We start from the raw sequence: 20,730 nt of genomic DNA, 5'->3' as shown, positions 1-20,730 counted from the left end.
CAGTCATCAGTCGATGGGCACTTAGGTTACTTCCACATCTTGGATATTGTGAATAATGCTGCAATGAACATAGGGGTGCATAAGTCTCTTTGAATTGCTTATTTCAACTTCTTTGGATAGATAAACAGTAGCGGGATGGTTGGATGCACTAATGGGTCCCCATGGTTGTGCACCGAGTGGGACTTGGGATGACAAATCCAGCAATTGGTTACTTTGGTAGCGGAGACTAAGGTTTGAGTTATTCTAACTAGGACATTACCTTGCCAAGCCAGGCAAGTCATGGTAAAGAGGAAGTGGATCCCTAGCTTAAACGTTCCTCTTAAAGACATACTTTAAATCTTTTAAAGGCTCAATCTTCCTATTATTGTTAATATTGGAAGTGTTACTTTCCTGTGAGGCAGGTGCTAGCTCGACCCAGGAATCATATACCCATGGCTTGACTCCAGCCAACTTAACAGTGGTACGTGTTGTCGGCAGCACCTTGTAGGGTCTGGTCCACTTAGCAGACAGTTGGTCCTCCGGTCCTTATTCCCTCCACATCTTCAACAGCACTTGATCTCTGGGTTTGAAAGAGTGCACTGTTATATCTGGAGTGAGTTTTAACCTAGAAAAAGCATACTCAAGTACTGTGGTTAGAACAGTGCTAAGCAACTTTAAGTATGATTTCATTGGCACATCCTGCAGAACAGTAGGGGGAACAGATGGCACGGTGGATGCTAACAACAGTCAACCACATAAAATTTCATAGGGGCTTAACCCAAGCCCACTTCAGGAAGCCACTTGCACCTGGAGTAGGGTAAAAGGCAATACTTTGTCCCATGTTAAATGTGTTTCCTGGCACATTTTGGCCATTGTCTTCTTTAAGGAGTGGTTCATTTTCTCAGTCTGTCCAGTGGATTGAGGTCTCCAAGCAGTGTGAAGATTCCATTGTATCTTGAGAATTCGGGACACCTGTTGTGTAACCTTAAATATGAAGGCTGGCCCATTGTCACTCGTAAGGTATCAGGCAGCCCAAGCCTAGGTATAATGTCCTTAATAGAGTCCAGATTACATCTGAGGCTTTTTCCGTCTGAGTTGAGAAGGCCTCAACCCAACCTGAAAAGGTATCAACAAAGACAAGAAGGTATTTAAAATTTCCAGATACTCGTGACATGTGAGTAAAGTTCAGTTGCCAATCTTCAGTTAGCCATTGGCCCTGGCGTTGAACTCCCATAAGGGCCAGTGCTGATATCGGTTTAGGATTACTCTGGGCACAAAGATGGCATCTTTTTACTACTTGTTCAATGGTCTTTTGCAAATGTGGTCCTGTCAGATATCTTTTGGTCCATTGTACAGTGGCATCTCGCCCGTAATGATTACTTTCATGTAAGCACATAAGGATGGGGTATGATAATTTTTCAGGAATCGAAATCCATCCTTGCTGGTTATATTTTCACCCCAAAGGATGTTCCTGTGAAAATCCCCATTCCTCTATTCACTCCATGTCCTTGGGGAAATAAGTAGGTTTGTATTTTGATATGTCAATTTGGGGGAGTAAAGAGCCAAGAAAAGTCATAGTACCTCCCTTGGCTGCCCATTTTGTAGCTCAGTCTGCCAATCTGTTTCCTCTTGCCAGAGGGGCTTCCCCTTTTTGATGGCCAGGGCAGTGTGTAATAGCCACTTCAGAAGGGCAATGGACCACTTCAAGTAACTGTAAGATTTCCAAACCATACTTAATGTCCTTATTCTTCACAGTGAGGGGTCCCCCTCTCCTTCCAGATGGCGCTGTGGGCATCTACCATGGTAAAGGCATAATGAGAGCCAGTGTACAGGTTTGTCCATTTGTCCTTTGAAAATAGAAGTGCCTTGGCTAAGGCAATCAGCTCAGCCTTTTGGGCAGAGGTGCCAAGTGGCAAGGCCTGAGCCTCCATAGTTTTCTGTAATGTCACAATGGCATAGCCTGCCTGCTGCTTACCTTGATCTATAAAGCTGCTTTCATTGATGAAGAGCTCTCAGAGTCTGCCAGGGGTTGGTCACTCAAATCAATGTGGCTGGCATAAACCATAACAACCACCCGTAGACAGTCATGTTCTAATTGCTGTTCTGTTTCTTTAGGCATCAGGCTCACTGGATTTACAGCAGTGGTCACCTGTAACCTCACATTTGGGTTATCCAGGAGGATGGCTTGATATTTTCCCATCCTGCCAGTTGTAAACCAGTGCCCTCCCTTTTGTTCAAGCAAAGTGAACAACTGGTGTGGTACATACACAGTGGTGGGCTGGCCAAGGGTGAATTTTTCGGCTTCGAGGAGAACATCTTAAGTAGCTGCTACTGGCCGGAGGTAGGCTGGCCATCCCTTAACAGTCTGTTCTAATTGTTTTAAAAAATATGCCACCAGCCTAGGAGTGTTTCCCAAGCATTGTGTGAACACTCCTAGGCTGATACCTTGCCTCTCATGCACATAGAGGCTAAATGGCTTTGCAAGGTCAGGAAGGCCTAAAGCTGGGGATGATATTAGCTTGGCCTTTATGTCCTAGAAGTGCAACTGGCATTGCTTAGTCCATTCTAAAGGCTCAGAATCCAGCCCTTTTATAGCCTCATATAAGGGTTTGACACTTAAACCACAACTTGGAATCCAAACGTGGCAAAAACCTGCCATGCCCAAAAAACCCTGTAATTATCACCAGGTCTTTAGAGGGTCAAGACAGGCTAGAGCCTTTTTCTGATCTGGCAATAACTCTCTTTGTCCCTTAGAAAATGGAAAATGCAAATATGTCTCTGTTTATGTACTTGGGCCTTTTTCTGAGAAACTTTGTATCCACAGTCAGCCACAGAGTTAAGGGTTTTTAATGGTATTCTGTAGGCACAATTTATAAGTGGGGCTTGCAATCAAGAGGTCATCAACGTACTGTAACAATAGTCCATCATCTAATTTGAGGCCTCTTAAGTTTTTTGCTAATGCTTTCAGGAATATTGCAATGGGATTTCTGAAACCTTGAGGGAGCCCTATCCAACAGTACTGCTGTGTGCTTTGAGTATCTGGATCACACCACTCAAAGGCAAACAGTAGCTGAGATTCCTTAGCCAGCGGGACACGGAAAAAGGAATCTTTTAAATCCAAAACAGTAAGCCACTAATAATGTCCTGGAATGCTGGTCAACAGAGTGCATGGGCTGGGCACCACAGGGTGCAGGTCCTGTACCAACTCAATGATGGCCCGCAAATCCTGGACAAATCCATATTCATCAGTTAGGCTTCTTCTGACAAAATTGGGGTGTTGTAGGGTGACTGCCATGGCCGAATAAGTCCAATCCATATAAATCTTTCAAAAATAGGTTGTACTCCCTTTTGGGCTTCCTGATTTAATAAGTATTGTTTGAGATTAAGTTTAGCTTTTCCTGTTTTAAAGAGAATTTCCACCAGCATTGCGTTTCCGGCTTTTCTGGAGTTCCCGTCTGCCCACACTTTGGGCCTTACCTGGTCGTAGAGGTTGGGAGGCAACAGTTCAGGTTTCTGGTTCTTGGAGGTCCAACAAGGCCATCTGTAATCTCAAAGAATGTTCTGCAGGGACCTAAATGCCCAGCTGACCAGGAGAAAAAGTGATTTCAGCATTTAATTTACACAACAAATCTTGTCCCCAAAGAGGTATTGGACACTCAGGCATTTACAAAAAACTGTGTTTAGGAGTCTGATTTCCAGTGTGACACTCTAAAGGCTGCAGGAAAGCTTTATTCTTTACTTCGCCACATACCCTAGTAACTGGGTTCAGCCAAGATGTCTTCTTAGTCATTTGGTATTTAACACGGAATATGTGGTTCCAGTATCCACCAGAAAGTCAACCAAATTATTCTCCACTGTCAGTTCTACCTGGGGCTCCTGGGGGGATATTAGAATAGGGTGACTCATGGGGTCAGCCCAGTGGCACAGTGGTTAATTTCACACGTTCCACTTCAGTGGCCCGGGGTTCGCCGTTGCGGATCCTGGGTGTGGACTTATGCACCGCCCATCAAGCCATGCTGTGGCAGGCATCCCGCATATAAAGTAGAGGAAGATGGGCATGGATGTTAGCTCAGGGCCAATATTCCTCAGCAAAAAGAGGAGGATTGGCAACGAATGTTAGCTCAGGGCTAATCTTCCTCAAAAGAAAAGAAAAAAATAGAACAGGCTGACTCAAAGTCTCTGGAGCCCCTGGGTCCCATCAGCCCTCATCTGAAAAATTGTTTCTCTCAACCATCTGGGTGGCCCCTTTTTCAGGCCTCTTTTCTTTTTCCCATCTTAGGGCAGTCATTTTTCCAATGCCCTACTTCCTTACAATAGGCACACTGATTTTTACCAAGAGGCCGCCCTCATGGCATCCCCTTCCCTTTCTTTCTCCAGTGCGACGACCACCTAGGGCTGTCGTGAGGAGGGCAGCACTCCTCTTGGCATCTTCCTGCTTGGTCTTCTGTTTCAGGTTGTTGTACACCTTAAAGGCTTTATCAACCAACTGGGAAGGGTTCATTCCTAGGGCTCCATCCAGTTGCTGCAATTTTCTCCTGACATCAGGGGCACTCTGCCCCATGAAAGTCATGTTTACCACTTAGAGGTTTTCAGGAGCCTCCGGATCACCCTCTGTGTACCACCACTATGCTCGATAAATTCTCTCTAGAAATTCAGAAGGATGCTTGTCTGGCTTCTATTGTATTCCTTGTATCACGTTTAGACTGTTTTGTTTTGGGAACCCATTTTTCAGGCCTGTCAGAATACACCTTTTGTAATGATCAAGTCTAACTCTCCCTGCTACATCATTTGGGTCCCAGGTAGGCTCAACAATATAGGTAAAGCAGCATTAGCATCTGGTGTACCATTTTGATCTGTTAGATGGACCTATGAGCTTCCTCATGAGCCTTATCAATAACCATCCGTTTTTCAACCCTGGTCAAGATTATGTTCAGGAGAATATGTACGTCTGCCCAGGATGGGTGATAAGTTGCAAAAATTGGAGAAAACAACTCAGTCATTTGGGAGGGATCCTCTCGATAAAGTGGATTATTGTTTTTCCAGTTAAACAAATCAGAGGTAGAAAAAGGATTATGCGTCTAAATAAAACTAGCCAGTTGGCCCTGTCCATCTACACCCACAGGGTACCACTGCAAGGGAAATTGTCCAGCCCCAGAGGTGACTCCTTAGCCAAAGTGTGTGCCTTGCCTCATATGGGAAGGCAAAACCAATTGGTGACCATTTCCCTGCACCCATCATTCCCAGAGGCGAAGGAGGTGGGGGAGGCACTCTAGGGGGTGCTGCTTGCCATAGCCCTCAACTGGTGGGTTAAGTGTTTGCAATATCACTATATCATCTTCCTCATTATTTCCAGCCTCCTGCACAAAGGAACATTTTCCTTGCGTTCCATCCCTTGCCACCATTACCTAGTCCTTTCCTTCTCTCTGATCCTCCTGATAGAGTAACATGAAAGCCTGAACTTAAAGCATTTCATCATCCTTGCCAGCTTTTTCACAGAATAGTTCTAGTTGCAAAATGGTATAGCAATTCAAAGACCCATTGGGAGCCCACTTTTCTCCAGACCCCAAGGAATACCGAGGCCGTGCAGTATTACAATAGAAAACCATTTTCTTCTTGGACATGGGTTTGTAGCTAAAGTCAGCCCTTTTAGCTAAGAAGTGGCCCAGAGAGCTTATCTTGGGGACAGATGGAGTTCCCCCCATTTTGGAGTTTCACATGGACACAAAGATGGGATCAAAACAGAACAGACAGGTGCACTCAACAGATTATGAATAGTTCTGCAACTACTTCTCTTGTTAATTGGTACCCAGACTCAGATGGGGAGATCTATCTAGGATTTCCCCTGCAAGAGAAAGGGAGTTTTTGGCAGGCCTGGCCAAGGTAACTTACCCCATTTCAGATGCAGATCTGCTATTCTTGCTTTCTGTTTCTGTTTCACCAAAGAAGTAGTGAAGGCAGCTGGAGCTCAAAGGGGGTGAAGAGGAGCTATCCCCTGGAAAAAAGGTTCCCAGGCAGCTGCTGGGACTTCCCTGGGGTGCTCCCCAAGATCTACCGGCCACAAGCAGAAGGTGAATCTAGGTGGAGTCACCAGAAATTTTACTGAGCAATGGGCTCCAGCTTGCCAAGAGACTAGCCAAAAAGTCAGGAGGCAAGCTAGTGAAATAGAAAGATTTATTTGTTCTTTCCAGCAAAGATGGAAGATGGTAGACTCACATCCTCAAAGCCCATCTTCCCAGAACAAAGACTACAGGCCAGTTATGGGGGGAAAGACATACAGGAATGCATGGAACTACTTTTGGAATGTGGTTTCTTCAGACTTCTGGTCTCTGTGTGGGCCTCCAAGGCCTGGTCTCAATTCCCCATAATCTTCTGTTTGTCTTCCCACATGACTGATGTTCCTGTCTTCCCAGAGACTGGGCATGCATCAGAGACCACTTCAAGGCCCTATACCCTGATTTAGCTTAAAGACAGTAAGAACAAAGGTTAATATCCATGTGTAATGTAAAGATTATTGTTTAATTCATTCTGCTATGTGAGTAGCACCAACATTCTCAAGGAAGATATGATTACTGGGACAGAGTCCCCACTCCTATCAGGATCCTCTCCCACATTCCTAAGTTTAATGGCTTGTTCAAACAGACCCTCGCCCTGATGATTACTTTGCGCCTGGAATTTGTTAAAATACATTCCTTCTCTCTCTCTCTTTTTTTTTCCCCTTTGTTAGTCATGACTATAAAACCTTCCTTCTCCCTTCAACTGCTAGAACACAATTCAAGTACAACTTGAATCTCTGCTTCCTGAGCTGTAGTTCTAACAGACCCCAAATAAAATTTTCATTTTAAGTTTACCAGAGTTGAACGCCTAACTGATCAACATGATCTAGGGCTAGCATTATATTTGTTAGACCTGGATTTGCTCAGTACATAAGGAGACCATTTGACTTTAATGAGGAGACTCCTAGCATGTTAATAGGTAGCAGGACTTGAAAGTGAACCAGGAAATGTTGCCAGCAGATCTCCAGTTGGCTGACAGGAATTAAGGCCCTGTTGACAGCAGATCTACAGCTCGTGGGAACCAACACCCCGACTCTCCACTAGAGGTACCCGCTAGAAGGGCAGGCTCATGTGCTCAATCACTTACAGCGAGAGGAAGAGTTCAGCAAAGAGCGCAGGTACTCTCTGCTGACCTCAACACTCATGGGTCAGTTGACCTGACTTGCCCCCAACAAAGCCCCATGGGAGGAAGCTTCTCACTCCCTTTGCCTTGTAAGTTAGCCAGTGATCTGAATCACCCCCAGGTCACTGCTAGGAACCCAGGGTCAAACCATGTTTGGCCCAGTGGACCAAGCTGTCCAAGCTAAGGTGGCAACCAGGGAACTATGGCCATCATCAACCTAGACTCAGCACCTAAGATACATGAGAGGGACCATAGAGGCGTGTGCCTTCTAAATCCTCTTACAATTTTGGTTGGAATATCATGGCAGTACCTGCTGACACAGACGAAGTAGCGGAAGCCAGAGCCCAAGCATATGACAGTCAGCTGTGCGCTCCCAAGCAGCCACTGTTGTTTGGTGCATCCAGGCAGCTGCCAAGAGCAGAGTATAGGCAATGTCCTTGCTGCACCAATGGAGCTGTGTATAAAAGCGACTGAGTGATGACATGAAAAGGTCAATGCCATTGAAAGAAAAGTTTAATGTTACTCACAGTTCCCCTGACACAAGAGGCATGACTGACTATGCAGGGCCATAGTAGGGACATCAGGTTTTGGTCAGGAAGCAGAAGTAGGAGCCTAGGCCAGAAGTTTTATTGGGGTTTCCAAGGGAAAGGCAAGCCAGGGAAGGGTGAGCAGTTTGGGATTGGCTAGTTTGAATAATTTTGGCAGGCTTTGGGCTATAGAGGTGGTCCTTAGTGGCCTAGTATCAGGTCCTGGTGTGTCTGGACCAAAAAGAGGAGGCTGGGCTCTGAATTGGCTAGGTTGCATATCAAAGGCATGCTCCTGTCTGGGCCCTTTGCTATCTCTAAGAACTGACTAGCCACAGGAGGGGCAATCTCTCCCCAGCCAGAAACATTTTTTAAGAAGTTAAAACATCATAATGTATAGAAAATAAAAAATGATTTGTACAACAGTTTCATTCCTCTCAGATAAAGTTTATCATCCAAATTTGTCAGCCTTCACAGTGAGCTGAATGTACATCTCTCCCCAAACATGGTGAAAATTAAGGCTGGGTATGAGGTCTAGGGGAAGGACAACAGCTCATTTTAGTAAAATGCTCCCACAGATTCTATTTACAAACCACGCTCTCAAATAAGCAAAAACCAGCATGCAAACAATTGCTACAGAGATGCTAAATGCCCACTCAGAAGCTATGAGTAAAACAGTCTCCTTGCTCTTCACTTCCTGCGGAATGAAGCTCTTGGAGTGGATGTTGTCAGGTTCAGTGTGTTTGGTTGGCCATGAGAGGGACAATAATCCAGACAGGTTACCAAGAAAACACAGAGAGGAGAAATAATGACACCTTCAACATCAAAGCGTCTCCTGAATCAAGTGGCCTAAGTGGCAGGACTGCTTGCACCACAGCAGAGCCCTTTCCTGTTACCACCCAAGTTGGGGGGGTCCTCTGCTCACCACAAGACATGCCAATAGTCAGAAGGCAAGGTGGTAGGAGAGAAAGGGTCTCTTTATTACAGCTTGCTAGCAAGAGGGAAGTTGGCCAACTAATGTCCAAAAGAACCATCTTACAGAACAAAGACCACAGGCCAGTTATATATGGCACTGGTCTCCAGGTGGGGGAGGTGGCTGGTTTCTGAGTGGGGCAGACATCTGGTCCCAGTTCCTGATAGTCCTTTGTTTTACTGGATATGCATCAGAGACCAAAACAACAACCTATACCCTGATCTTTCAATTGTCATTGATGATGGCTATCAGCATAGGCTCGCCGACTGGGGGCCATCACATTCCTAAGGAACTCAAAAGAACAAAGTTATCATCATAAAGCAGCTGGGAGGGGCCACAAAATCTATAGAGCATGTCTGGGCTGGTTAATCAGAAGTCATTCAAAGTTATAATATGGTTTATTGTCTACAACATGACTTCCTTTATGTCAACCGTGTGTCAAGCCAGTATCATTCCTACTCTAGGACTGACCAATGCTGGCCATATTTCATGTCCTCTGGTGGATGACTATATTGACCAGAAGCTGCTTCTTGAGATCAAAGAAGCCTACCAGGCACTGTGCTTTCCTTCTTTGTTTTTTCTCTTGCAAGGAAATTCAAGAAACACATTAGAATGGCTAAAATTTAAAAGACTGATTATACCAAATGTTGATTAGGAGGTAAAGAAACTGAAATTCTCATACACTACCGGTGGGAACCTAAAATTGTATAACCACTTTAGAACACAGTTTAGCAATTTCTTAACAACAGAAATATTCTCCTATCCTCTGACTCAGGTACTACACTTCTAGGTATGAAACTCAAAAGAAATGAAACACATTTCCATAAGAAGACTTCATATAAATGTCTGTGGCAGCTTTAACTGTAAGAGCCAAGAAGTGCAAACAATCCAAATGTTAATCAACAGATAAATGGGTAAACAAATTATGTTATATTTGTGTAGTAAACAAATATCTATTTATAGAATATACTACTCAAAAAATAAAACCTGATCTATTCATGACACATCACAAATGACTATCAAAATAATTATGCTGAATAGAAACCACACAAGAAATAAGGACTTGATTTGTATACAATTCTAGAAAAGGCAAACCAACTATATTGAATAAAATAAGGACATTTACCTAGACACCATGTATCATCCACTCTCACCAACATTTCCAAAGAACGTTTACCATCAAAGGAGCCAGAGGACAGGATTTCACCATGAAGGAATGTTGTCTATGTTGAGCAGGTTCAGCTTTCTGAGAAACTCCCTGCACTGGGCACATTTTTCTTATTTGGCTGAGGATGCAGATATTGTGAGAAGTGAACAGGCCTGACACATGGTCAGTGTTCAGGAGATGTTGACTCTGCTTTTTACTAATTTTTTCTCTTTAAACTGACACATGATTTATTTTTCTTAAATTATTGTATTCTTTACATCTCTCTGGTCAATCAGAAAAACAGTTTTCCTTGTCATAAATGATAGGTTACCAAGAAAACACAATAAAATCAAATTAATGCTACCTCACTTCCTTGGTTTTACTTGTACTAGTTGTGTGTGCCTCAAGTTTGTCACATACCTTCTGTGTTGTGAACCTGGTGTACACATACACATGCCCACGCTGGGTTGAGGGTAACAACATCCCACATCTGTCACACGTTCCCAGTGTCTGTCAGGTACCCCCAAGATGTGCTAAGGAGTGTTAGTATCACACACCTGTCACAGTGTCATCACCACACATCCATCCCACCCAACACCTGAATGTGTTTCCAGGTTGTGCCTCTCACACACCTTTCTGCCAGGACCAGACCTCACTCGTTCATCTTCGCAACATCTAGGGCCTGAGAAATTTGGGGGAAGGGTCAGCATGTTAATAGTATGAGAGATGCAATGAGCCAAATCCAAATGGTGCAAATTATAATGGACACATGGCTCATCACTTCAACAAGGACATAAGAACAAAAAAGAGATGAGTAGTGCCTATAGGTTAAGACTCCCAAGATACACATTGTATATCCTGATTAGTGTGCCTTAAAAAACAAACACGTCTTTGAGAAAATTGGTAAAATTCAGCACTGACAATACTTATATTTAAAAATTTTTGTGTGTGACAAAGTTATTGGCATTATGAAAAGGCTCATACATTTAAGAAAAGCATTCTCAAGAAGTTATGTGTTAAATGACATGATGTCTGAGCTTATAAGTAAAATTACCCACTAATGTGCATGAGGAGAATTCAAACAAGAATGATCATAAAGATAAAAAATTGAGGATTCATCAGTCTTTTCCACTTTTGTATATATTTGAAAAAAGTCATTAAAAAGGTAGAATATGTCATTATAACAGTAATTTTATAAGTTGAGGATGAATTTAAAAAGGGCACAAAGTGGGGCTGGCCCCATGGGATAGTGGTTAACTTCAGCACACACTGTTTGCGGCCGGGGTTCACAAGTTTGGATCCTGGTGTGTGGACCTATCACTTGCCAGCCACGCTGAGGCAGTAACCCACATACAAAAGAGGAAGACAGCCACCGATGTTAGCTCAGGGCGAATCTTCCTCACCAAGAAAAAAAAGGGCAAAAGGAAACTTGTTTTCCTATGTCAAAATATCAAAATATACACTTCAAATATGTGCACTTAAGTCAATTATACATCAATTAAACTGTTCAATTAAACTGTTTAGTTACAAATACTCAAACATCATCACTCTGTAATCATTTTACTGTTTTGTTACTATCTACATTCTTGAGGTTGTTTGCGGCTACTGGATCAGTATGGTGGAAATAGAGTACCACTGGCAATTTCTTCCAATTCTATGTTCAGTGATATTATGTTGTCAGTTTCAAATTGGCCATGGGAGGAGTATTTACACCAGGGAAATTGGCAAACACTACGAACTAGGCCTTGATTTACTGGATTGTTGAATATAATATACTGAACGTCTACACTTAGAAAAGTGATGGAGAGTATGTTAATAATGCTGATGAAACTTAAGTGTTTGGTATTGGTGGCCATCACATTGTGCATACTACAAAAAAAAGAGAAAAAAATTAAAGAAAAAATGACAATATACTCTTCCAGTATTCAAAAACAATTATTCCATACAGCAAAGTTGTTGCTCACATCACTGAAGAATGAATTTCCAACATGTGTTTGTTGTCTCACTGTCTTATTTGTTACTAAAAGGCACATAGCCAAAATTCATAAAATAGAAAATAGACCAAAGATAAGCAAAGGCATTTTACTAAAGAAGGTATGCTGGTAAAAACACACAAAATAATGATCAACATCCTTAGGGAAAGAAATTCTTAGGGAAATGCAATTAAAAGCACTGTGACATCACTATACACTTATTTTAAAAGAGCAAAATTAAAAAGTGACCATACCAGGTATTGCCAGGGTGTGATGGAATTGGAACACTCAAACATTGCCAGTAGGAATGCAAAAAAACACAATCATCATAGATTACAAAGTTAAATATTCAGTGATACCATGATTCAGGCATTTCACTCTGAGTCAAGAATACAAGAAAATGAAACATGTACACATATAAAAAAGAGTAAACAAATGTTCATATCAGCTTTTATTAACAATAGCTAAAAACTGGAAATAATCCAAGTACCCATAAACAAGTGAATGGATAAACACGGTCAATTATATATGAGAGAGAAAGCTACTTGGAAACAAGAATGAAATGTGCATATAAGCACCATTAATGAATCTCAGAGTAATTATGCAGCATCAATGAAACAAGAAGAAAACTAAACACCTAAGGCTAAATAATAAAATTCCAGAAAATGCAATCTATTATAAAGAATGTAAATCAATGGTTGCCTGGAGACAGGGAGAGCAGGGAGAATAAAAAAGGCCACGAGGAAAATATGCAGGTGACAGATATGTTATCACAATGATGATGATTTCATGGGTTTATATACATGTCAAAATTTATCAAATTGTATGCTTTAAATATGTACAATTTATTCTGTGTCTCTTATACCTTAATACAGCTTTAAAAATTGGTTCATAATAAAAATCTAAATCTCCCACTCTTCAGAAAGTTGGGTTTGGCTACTCTATTGACTCTACTATCTCACTCCTTTCCTCAGCGGCAGGAAATACTGGCAAACAATGAAGGCCATTTCCACTTGAGTCAAGAGGATCCCTGGACTGTGGGATCTCCCTTCTCCTCATCCTCCTTTTGTTGCCTGTGTAACAATAGCCTTGAGGTGAACAGCTCAGAGAGGCTACAGGAATCCACAAAACTATTAGATTATTTTCTCTGCCAGTGACTTCAGATACACAAGATAAACACATCCGGAGGTTCTGAGATTTCTGTACACACTCAACCCATAGTCACTGTCACTAGAACAATTGTGGACCCATCTTTAGAAGAGGCACATTCCATGTAGTTTGCTGCAGTCTCCTCCACTCTCTAGTAATCCAGTGTTTCTGTACCAATTAGTCTCCCCTGCCCCTGTAGTCTTACAACTAGTAGCTTTCTGAATTCTAGATATGAGGGCATATGGCTCCTTTGTAGGACCTGGGGATAAGATTCTCCTCAGCAGGTTTGGGCTTTAAGTGATTTCCCCTGTGGGCAACAAAAAATTCATGATGTCTCCAGAAGCACTGGAGGTGTCACAACTACCCCTTCCTCAGGCTGAGCTCTTAACCCACAAACTTTAGTGTCTGTGAAAAAGCTAGTCCTTCTCTGAAAGTCACCAGCAGAACTCAGATAGCATTATCTGAGCCAACACTGGGTCAGGTCTATGCCCTATCTTGTCAGAGAGAATGGAATAAAGACCCCATGAGAGCTCAGGATACTCACGATTTCCTCTAACAAAACGGGAGACCTCAGAGGTCAGCTTCACTGAGCATACTAAGGTGGTTACTAATGCACACTGCATGGACGTGCCAGGTGATAGAAGTGAAACACCTTCTGCCAAAGGTGAAACTGGCAATGACATAAATCTGACAAGAACCCCAGGCAGGTTACACATGCTTCCCATGTAACTAAAACTTACATGGAATCTCCAGTTTGTGGATATCTGGCTATGAAATTCATTTCAGGCAGATGGCTCCTCAGAGCCTTTCCTAAAACAGTTGTTCCCAGGAAAGAGCACATTCTCACCATATCTAAAGTCTTTTGCCAGTGTGAACTCTTAGGTGTTGATTGAGGTCAGATTTGCAGCTAAAAGATTTCCCACATCTACCGCACATGAGCTCTCCTATGTCGAAGGAGGCCAGATCTCTGGCTGAAGGATTTCCCACATTCACTGCACTCATGAGGCCTTGCTCCACTATGAACTGTTCGGTGTTGAATAAGCTGGGCTTTGCGGCTAAAGGATTTCCAACATTCACTGCAATCATAAGGCCTCTCTCCAGTGTGAATTCTTTGGTGTTGAATGAGGACAGATTTCTGACTAAAGGATTTCCCACACTGACTACACTCATAAGGCCTTTCTCCACTGTGAATTCTTTGGTGTTGAATGAGGACAAATTTCACACTAAAAGACTTCCCACATTCAATGCACTCATAAGGCCTTACTCCAGTGTGAATTCTCTGGTGCTGAACAAGTTTGGATTTACATCCAAAAGCTTTCCCACAGTCAGTGCACTCATAAAGTCTTGCTCTAGTGTGAGCTCTCTTGTGTAGAAGGAGGCCCGAGCTTTGGCTAAAGGATTTCCCACATTCACTGCACTCATAAGGCCTTTCTCCAGTGTGAACTCTTTGGTGTTGAATGAGGACAGAATTCGCACTAAAAGATTTGCCACATTCAATGCACTCATAAGGCCCTCCTCCAGTGTGAACTCTCTGATGATCACGGAGCCTGAAGCTAAAGGTAAAAGCTTTCCCACATTCACTGCACTCATAAGGCCTTTCTCCAGTGTGAACTCTCTGATGATAACGGAGCCTGGAGCTAAAGGTAAAAGTTTTCCCACATTCACTGCACTCATAAGGCCTTTCTCCAGTGTGAACCCTTTCGTGATGGACAAGAGCAGATTTCTGGCTAAAGAATTTCCCACATCCGCTGCATTCATAGGGCCTTTCTCCAGTGTGAACTCTCTGGTGTTGAATGAGGATAGATTTCTGGCTAAAGGATTTCCCACATTCATTACATTCATAGGGCCTTACTCCAGTGTGAACTCTCTGGTGTCGAATCAGGTGGGATTTATAGGTAAATGATTTTCTACATTCAGTGCATTCATAAGGTCTTTCTCCAGTGTGAACTCTCTGATGATGATGGAGGGTAGAACTAGTGGTAAAATATTTCCCACACTCACCACACGCATAAGACCTTTCTCCAGTGTGAATTTGCTGGTGCTGACCAAGTTTGTATTTGCAGTTGAAGGATTTCCCAAATTTGTTACACTCATCAAGACCTTTTCCAGTGCTGACTCTCTGGCGGAGAAGCGTGTCTGTGTTGCTGAAAACTTTCCTGCATTCAAGCCACTTGTCATGACTGTTTCCACTGTTAAAGGGTTCCCCACAACCGGGAATGGCCTGTTGCTGGAGAAGGCCTGAGGTAGCTAGGAAGTCCTTTCCACTCTCCCCATAGGTGAAGGGCTTCCCTAATACGTGGAATCTGCTGCTTGTCACAAATGAGGGCTGGTCCATGTCCATTTTGAAGATCTTCCCTCTACTATTATGCTTTTGGTACTGCTGAAGGTTTGTACTGAACCAGAAACCTCTGGATGCCCCATCCAAGTATGGTTTCTGCCCAGGATATGTTGCTTGGAGCTCAGGCAGGTGCAAAACATCTTCCAACACTGGAATACACTTCTCACAGAGTTGAGTGCTCTGGGTTGATGGACCTGCCTTAGAAGTCCTGACCTGTGACACTCCTTCTACAGAAATTCTCTGATCAGAAACTACCTCCTCATCCTCTACTCCACACCAACAATCTGAAAGCAGAGAAATACTGATAAAGTGCATGTTAACTTAGGTGGGAGAGGGAAGTCCCATCAAAAATGTTTCTCTCACACACACACACACGATCAGCTAGCCATATGGGATATGATACTGTCTTGTGATGCTGGGCAGCAGCAGCAAGCCACAGCTCCCAGGTAGCCAGGATCACAAGGGTAAACAACCAATATACTTACAACCATTCTGTTTTTCACCTTCAATATTCAATAAATTACATACGACATTCAACACTTTATTATAAAAATAGGCTTTGTGTTAGATAACTTTGTCCTAATGTAGGGAATATAACTCTTATGAGCATGTTTAAGGTAGGCTAGACTAAGCCATTATGTTCAGAAGATTAGGTGTATTAAATGCATTTTTGACATACAATATTTTCAAGTTACAATTGGTTTATCAGGACATAAACCCATCATAAGTCAAGGAAGATCTGTACATTCAAACCAAAGAATGAATCCATGGCAATGTTTTCAGGATGAGGGAACAGGCAGCCATCTGAAGAAAGGACAGGCTGCTTTGTAGTACTGAGCCTCTAAAGAACACAGAATGGGGGAGACCTTATGGGACAAAGACCTTATGGCACAAGTATGGGGTGCCACCCAGGGAGAGGAGGCAGGATCACTGACTCACTCCTCTCCCAACAGCCTTCAGCAAGACCTCATCATGGGGACACATTCATGCAGTGTAGAAAGATATCTGGGTTTAGGCCCAGGGAAATACAATTGGAACTATTGAAGTTCAACAACTATTTAAAGATATGTGCACACCTCACAACACATCATGTGTGGGTTACTGTAGAAGAACTGTGCCATACAGTAGAGAGAACAAATGATGCATGGAAGTCAGAATGTGGGGACAGTAGGGACTGGAGTCACAGATGAAATAAATCAAAAAAGTGTCAAGTATGCAGAAGAAAGTTTAGAAAGTATTTGTATCCAGTAGCATTTATACTACAACACTGGTGGACACAGGGTAGGTTCCTGGTATGATCTCAACACAGCCCTGATGTCACATCCTCTCTGAGTTGCTTCTCAGCAGGGCAAGGCTTCCTCTGAGTCCATCTTGCCATGTCCACTCTGTGAAACAATCAGGGCTCTCCATGCACCCACAGCTGCATAACTACATGGGATGTGAATGAAGCGAGTCTTTAGGGAAAGACAGGACAAGTGAGCAGTCAGCAGTGACCCAGAGCAACTCAGGAAAAAACAGACCACAGGAAAGGACAGAATCGTATAATAAAATCTCGAAGGAGGGTCTTTCAAGAAAACCCTATAGACCACACAAGTAGTGACCACAATAATGCCTGCAATTCCTGATACAGACAATCACAAGGAAATCTTGAGGGTTCTCATCACAAGAAAAAAAAATCAACTCTACGATGATGAATGTCAACTGGACTTATAGTTCTGAGCATTTTGCAACATATACACATACTAAATCATTATACTGTACGCCTAAAACTAATGTTATATATGACAATTGTATCTCAGTTTAAAAAAAAAGAAAGTGAAAGGTATTAGAACCTGGCCCACGAGGTGCCGCAGATCTGGACAGTCATCTAGCCATGGAAAGGGCGAGAAAGGTGAGATTGATTAGGCTGACTCAAAACTCCTGACTCCCAGACCCATCTCTGCACACCTTGGGGTAGCAAGTGTTAGGACTGCACTGTGCATAGTGCATTGCTTGGGGGAGTGCACACAGCTTAGTGCTGGCACCCACAGTACACATGCCAAGAAAGTGGGGAAACTAAAACTAGTAGGGCCCACGGCCTGGCTGTGGAAAGGACAGAGCTGCCTCCAGAACAGGGCGAAAGACAGACTAACTAAGGACACCGAGAGGAATATGAAGGCCTTACCGAAGGATGTTGTAAGTACAAAGTTCTCCAGCATCACATCGTGGTACAAGATCCTCTGTGCCTCATCAAGGAGCCCCCACTCCTCCTGGGAGAAGTAAATGGCCACATCTTCGAAGGTCACACAGCCCTGCCATGATGGAGACCATTCATTCCATGAATTGCTTCTCTCCTAGAAGTTCATCCACCCAATCATCCCCTGCTCACCCTCCTCCCCAATTCTTCATCTCAGAGAAGATAACCAGGCCCAGCTGCCGCTGATGCACACTCTCTCCTCCTGGTCCCTTTAATCTGTGTCCACCCACAGCAACAACAGGCAGGTGGGCAGAGAGACACCACCTAAGCTCTGTGCCTGGCATGCAGGGAAGCACTCCCTCTTGTCAGGCAATTCTCCTAGGATCCCCTGGACCATGCCTTACAGACACAACCAAGGCTATGGGTTTGCATTTCACCCTTATGTATCAATGCTGGGTCCTTGAATCATCAGTTCACACTCCCTCTCCAGGTGGACATCATTCTTTCTACTACGTCTCACTCTCACAATCACCACTTTTCCCCTGTCCTGCACTATAGGCATCTCCTTGTCCTTCCTACATGTTATTCAACACATGGCATATAGAGAGTGCTTGGCAAATTCAAGCAGGAGGCAGTATCACCCCCGACCTCCAACCGTCCCCACTGCCATCAGCAGCTCAGAATCCTGTTCTAAAAGTCTCCCCTTATAAAATAAGTAAGTCACAGGGAAGTAATATACAGCATAGCAAATACAGCAACGATATTGTAACATAACGCTGTATGGTGACAGATGGTAACCAGATTTAGTGTGATGATCATTTTGTAACGTATAAAAATATCAAGTCATTATGTTGTACACCAGAAACAAAAACAATATTATATATCAATTATACTTCAATAAATATGTATATACTAAACGTGCCCTGCAGTGTTACAGACTGAATGTATGCTTCCTCCCAAAATTCATATACTGAAGCCCTAATCCCCAATGTGATAATATTTGGAGGCATTTGGAGGTAATATTGGAGGCATCATGTTTAGATTAGGTCATGAGAGTGGGACGCTTTTAAGAGGAAGACAGAGAATTCTCTTGCTCTCTATACTTGCTTGCACCAAGAAAAAGCTATGTGAGGATACAGGGAGAAGGCAGCCATCTACAAGACAGGAACAAAGCTCCTCACTAGGAATAGAATCTGCCAGCACTTCAATTTTAGACTTCCCAGCTGCCAGAACTGTGAGAAATGTAGGTATTTTGTTTTAGCTGCCCAAGCAAAAACACACAGCTCCACCCTGGTCCATATACTACGCACCACCTTTTGAAAATGTCTCCATCCTGAAGACCTTCCCACAGTCCCAGACCTGTGTGTCCAGCAGCCCACTTAATACCTCTACCCATTCGTTCTCTGAAGTATCTCACACAGTTAAGGTGGCCAAAACAAAACTCCTCATACCCTGAATGAAAATTAATCCTACTACTGACTTCGACACCTCAGCTGATGAAACTTTCTTGCCTCCAGCTGCTAAAACCAAACACCTTGCAGTCATTCTTGACTTCTACCTTTTTCTCTCTCACCTTCAAAATCAGAAAATCAGAGCAGACCTACCGAAAAACACTGAGCCAGAATCCAACCGTTTCTACCACCTCCATGGCCAACACGCTGGTCCGCGTCATCGACACTCACCTGGACTACTGTAGTTGCTTCTCCCTGGTCCTCCCACCACTTTCCTCACACCCCCAGGCTGTTCTCCATGCCGCAGTCACAGGGAGCCTGAGGAGAGCTGGGTCAGATCACCTCCCTCCTCTGCTCAAAACCTCTCATCGTTCCCATCCTCCAGAAGAGACACCCAACTTCTCAGGGAGCCATTCCAGGCTTCACTCCTGACCCCTTGCTCTCTGTCCCCAGGGAAAAGAAAGGAGACTTCCGGTTCCCTTAAACCAGTTCAGCCTCACCTCCAAGAGTCTGCACAGACTGGCACCTACACCTGGGGCAACCTTCCTCCACACCTCATTCCATCGGTTGCCAGCAACAGTAGCCACTCCATATAACCCGACGCCTGCTCTGAGGACCCTGGGCTTAGGATTTGTCCAGGCTCCCCAGGTTCAAGGCCTCGACCCAGGACACCACAATCCCAGAGATCATCAGTAGGATCAGCATCAGTGAGGTTCTGCAACACCCTCCACTCACTCCCTCTGTAGGGTCCAGAAGTGCTTCTGTACTTGTGACAGGCTGGGTGAAGAAGTGCTGAGAGGCAGGTGACCATGGCAGGGCTCCACGAGCTCCCGGCTGCCCAGTCACCTTGCCCGGCTCTGGAGCCAGGACACCTGGGATGACGGCATTCTCTCTGCGTCTCAGGCCTCAGTGCTGACTCTCATCAGCTGTGAGACTCTGGACGAGGACTAAATCCCCCTGTGCCTCCCACGCTCAGTCCCTGTCCAGTCTGTGCTCCGAGCAGCTTCTGGAACATGCCTAAGAGCCTAGCTCAGGCGAAGCCTTTCCAGTCCACCACTCTCCACGGCTCCCAGCCTCCTGAGAACGGCAGCCTGCTACTCCAACAGCGACTTCGCCTCACAGTCAGAGCAAAGGTCTTCCCTCCTGAACACACACGACAGACCCCGGGTCCCCTCGGCCCGGGACCCTCGCCCGCAGCCCGGCCCCCGCCCGCAGCCACAGGCCCCACGAGCGCCTCCCCGGCCCAGTCCCGGGGCCAGGGCTGCAGGCCCGGGAGCAGCGCCCGCCCTCGGGCTGGAGCTCGGGCTGCGCTGCGGGCGGGGCGGGCCGGAGCCGAGCGCTCACCTGAGCCGGCTCCCTCCGTGCGGCCGCCGCCATCGGCCTCGGGGGCGGAGCGGGGTTGGGAGCGGCGGGAGAGGAAGCGCCGGCCGCGGCGCTCCCTGGCGCGGGGCCCCGGGCGGCGTCGCCGAGGCTCAGAACCGCCCTTGGGCCACGGGGACGGGGGCTCCTCTCGGCGCCTCCTCGGTCCCGGCACCTCAGCCCGACCCGGTGCTCCAGACTCTGAGGTAAATACGTGAGAAGAGCCAAAATGACCGCCACGGGGAGGATGCCAAAAGTCCCGCCCCGACTCGATGCGCACGCACGGAAATACCCCTCTCCTGAGCTTTCATTGGTTCAGACGCCAACGGCGACTGGCGCTTAGTACCCTGGGTAATGTAGTTCTCACATCTTCAAAGGCCCAAGGACTGTATGCTCACCACTGGGGTGTCCAGGGGCAATGGCACCAGGAGAGATTCTGGGAAGTGGTGTCTCCAGCCTCCTAGGGCGAGGGAAGACCTTTGCTC

General features: G+C 44.8%; 2 protein-coding genes across 2 annotated transcripts in view; both read right to left on the bottom strand.

Annotated features, from left to right (window-relative positions):
* Positions 1-17,544, bottom strand: part of LOC106825596 (zinc finger protein 530-like) — a 42,035-nt gene extending 24,491 nt beyond the window's left edge. Inside the window, exon 1 of the mRNA XM_070498346.1 lies at positions 17,424-17,544. The gene's annotated coding sequence lies outside the window, so the exon portion shown is untranslated. The remainder of the gene's footprint in view (positions 1-17,423) is intronic.
* Positions 10,062-20,523, bottom strand: LOC123281259 (zinc finger protein 530-like). The gene is made up of 3 exons (XM_044760033.2): positions 20,231-20,523; positions 17,424-17,550; positions 10,062-15,543 (listed from the first exon to the last, which is right to left on the bottom strand). The coding sequence occupies exons 1-3, from the start codon at positions 20,261-20,263 to the stop codon at positions 13,847-13,849; spliced, it is 1,857 nt and encodes a 618-aa protein (XP_044615968.1). The 5' UTR covers positions 20,264-20,523; the 3' UTR covers positions 10,062-13,846.
* Positions 20,524-20,730: the final 207 nt, after the last annotated feature.

Source organism: Equus asinus, chromosome 26, assembly GCF_041296235.1.
Source record: "Equus asinus isolate D_3611 breed Donkey chromosome 26, EquAss-T2T_v2, whole genome shotgun sequence".
Lineage (NCBI taxonomy): Eukaryota > Metazoa > Chordata > Mammalia > Perissodactyla > Equidae > Equus > Equus asinus.
The sequence above is the reverse complement of the archived record's forward strand: the minus strand, read 5'-3'. Positions and strand labels throughout refer to the sequence as shown.

Coding starts and splice junctions, on each gene's coding strand:
- LOC123281259 (XM_044760033.2), bottom strand. CDS start 20,263: ATGGCGGCGGCCGCACGGAGGGAGCCGGCTCAG. Junction 17,551..20,230: donor CACGGAGGGAGCCGGCTCAG/GTGAGCGCTCGG, acceptor CCATCATGGCAG/GGCTGTGTGACCTTCGAAGA. Junction 15,544..17,423: donor TGTACTTACAACATCCTTCG/GTAAGGCCTTCA, acceptor CTCTGCTTTCAG/ATTGTTGGTGTGGAGTAGAG.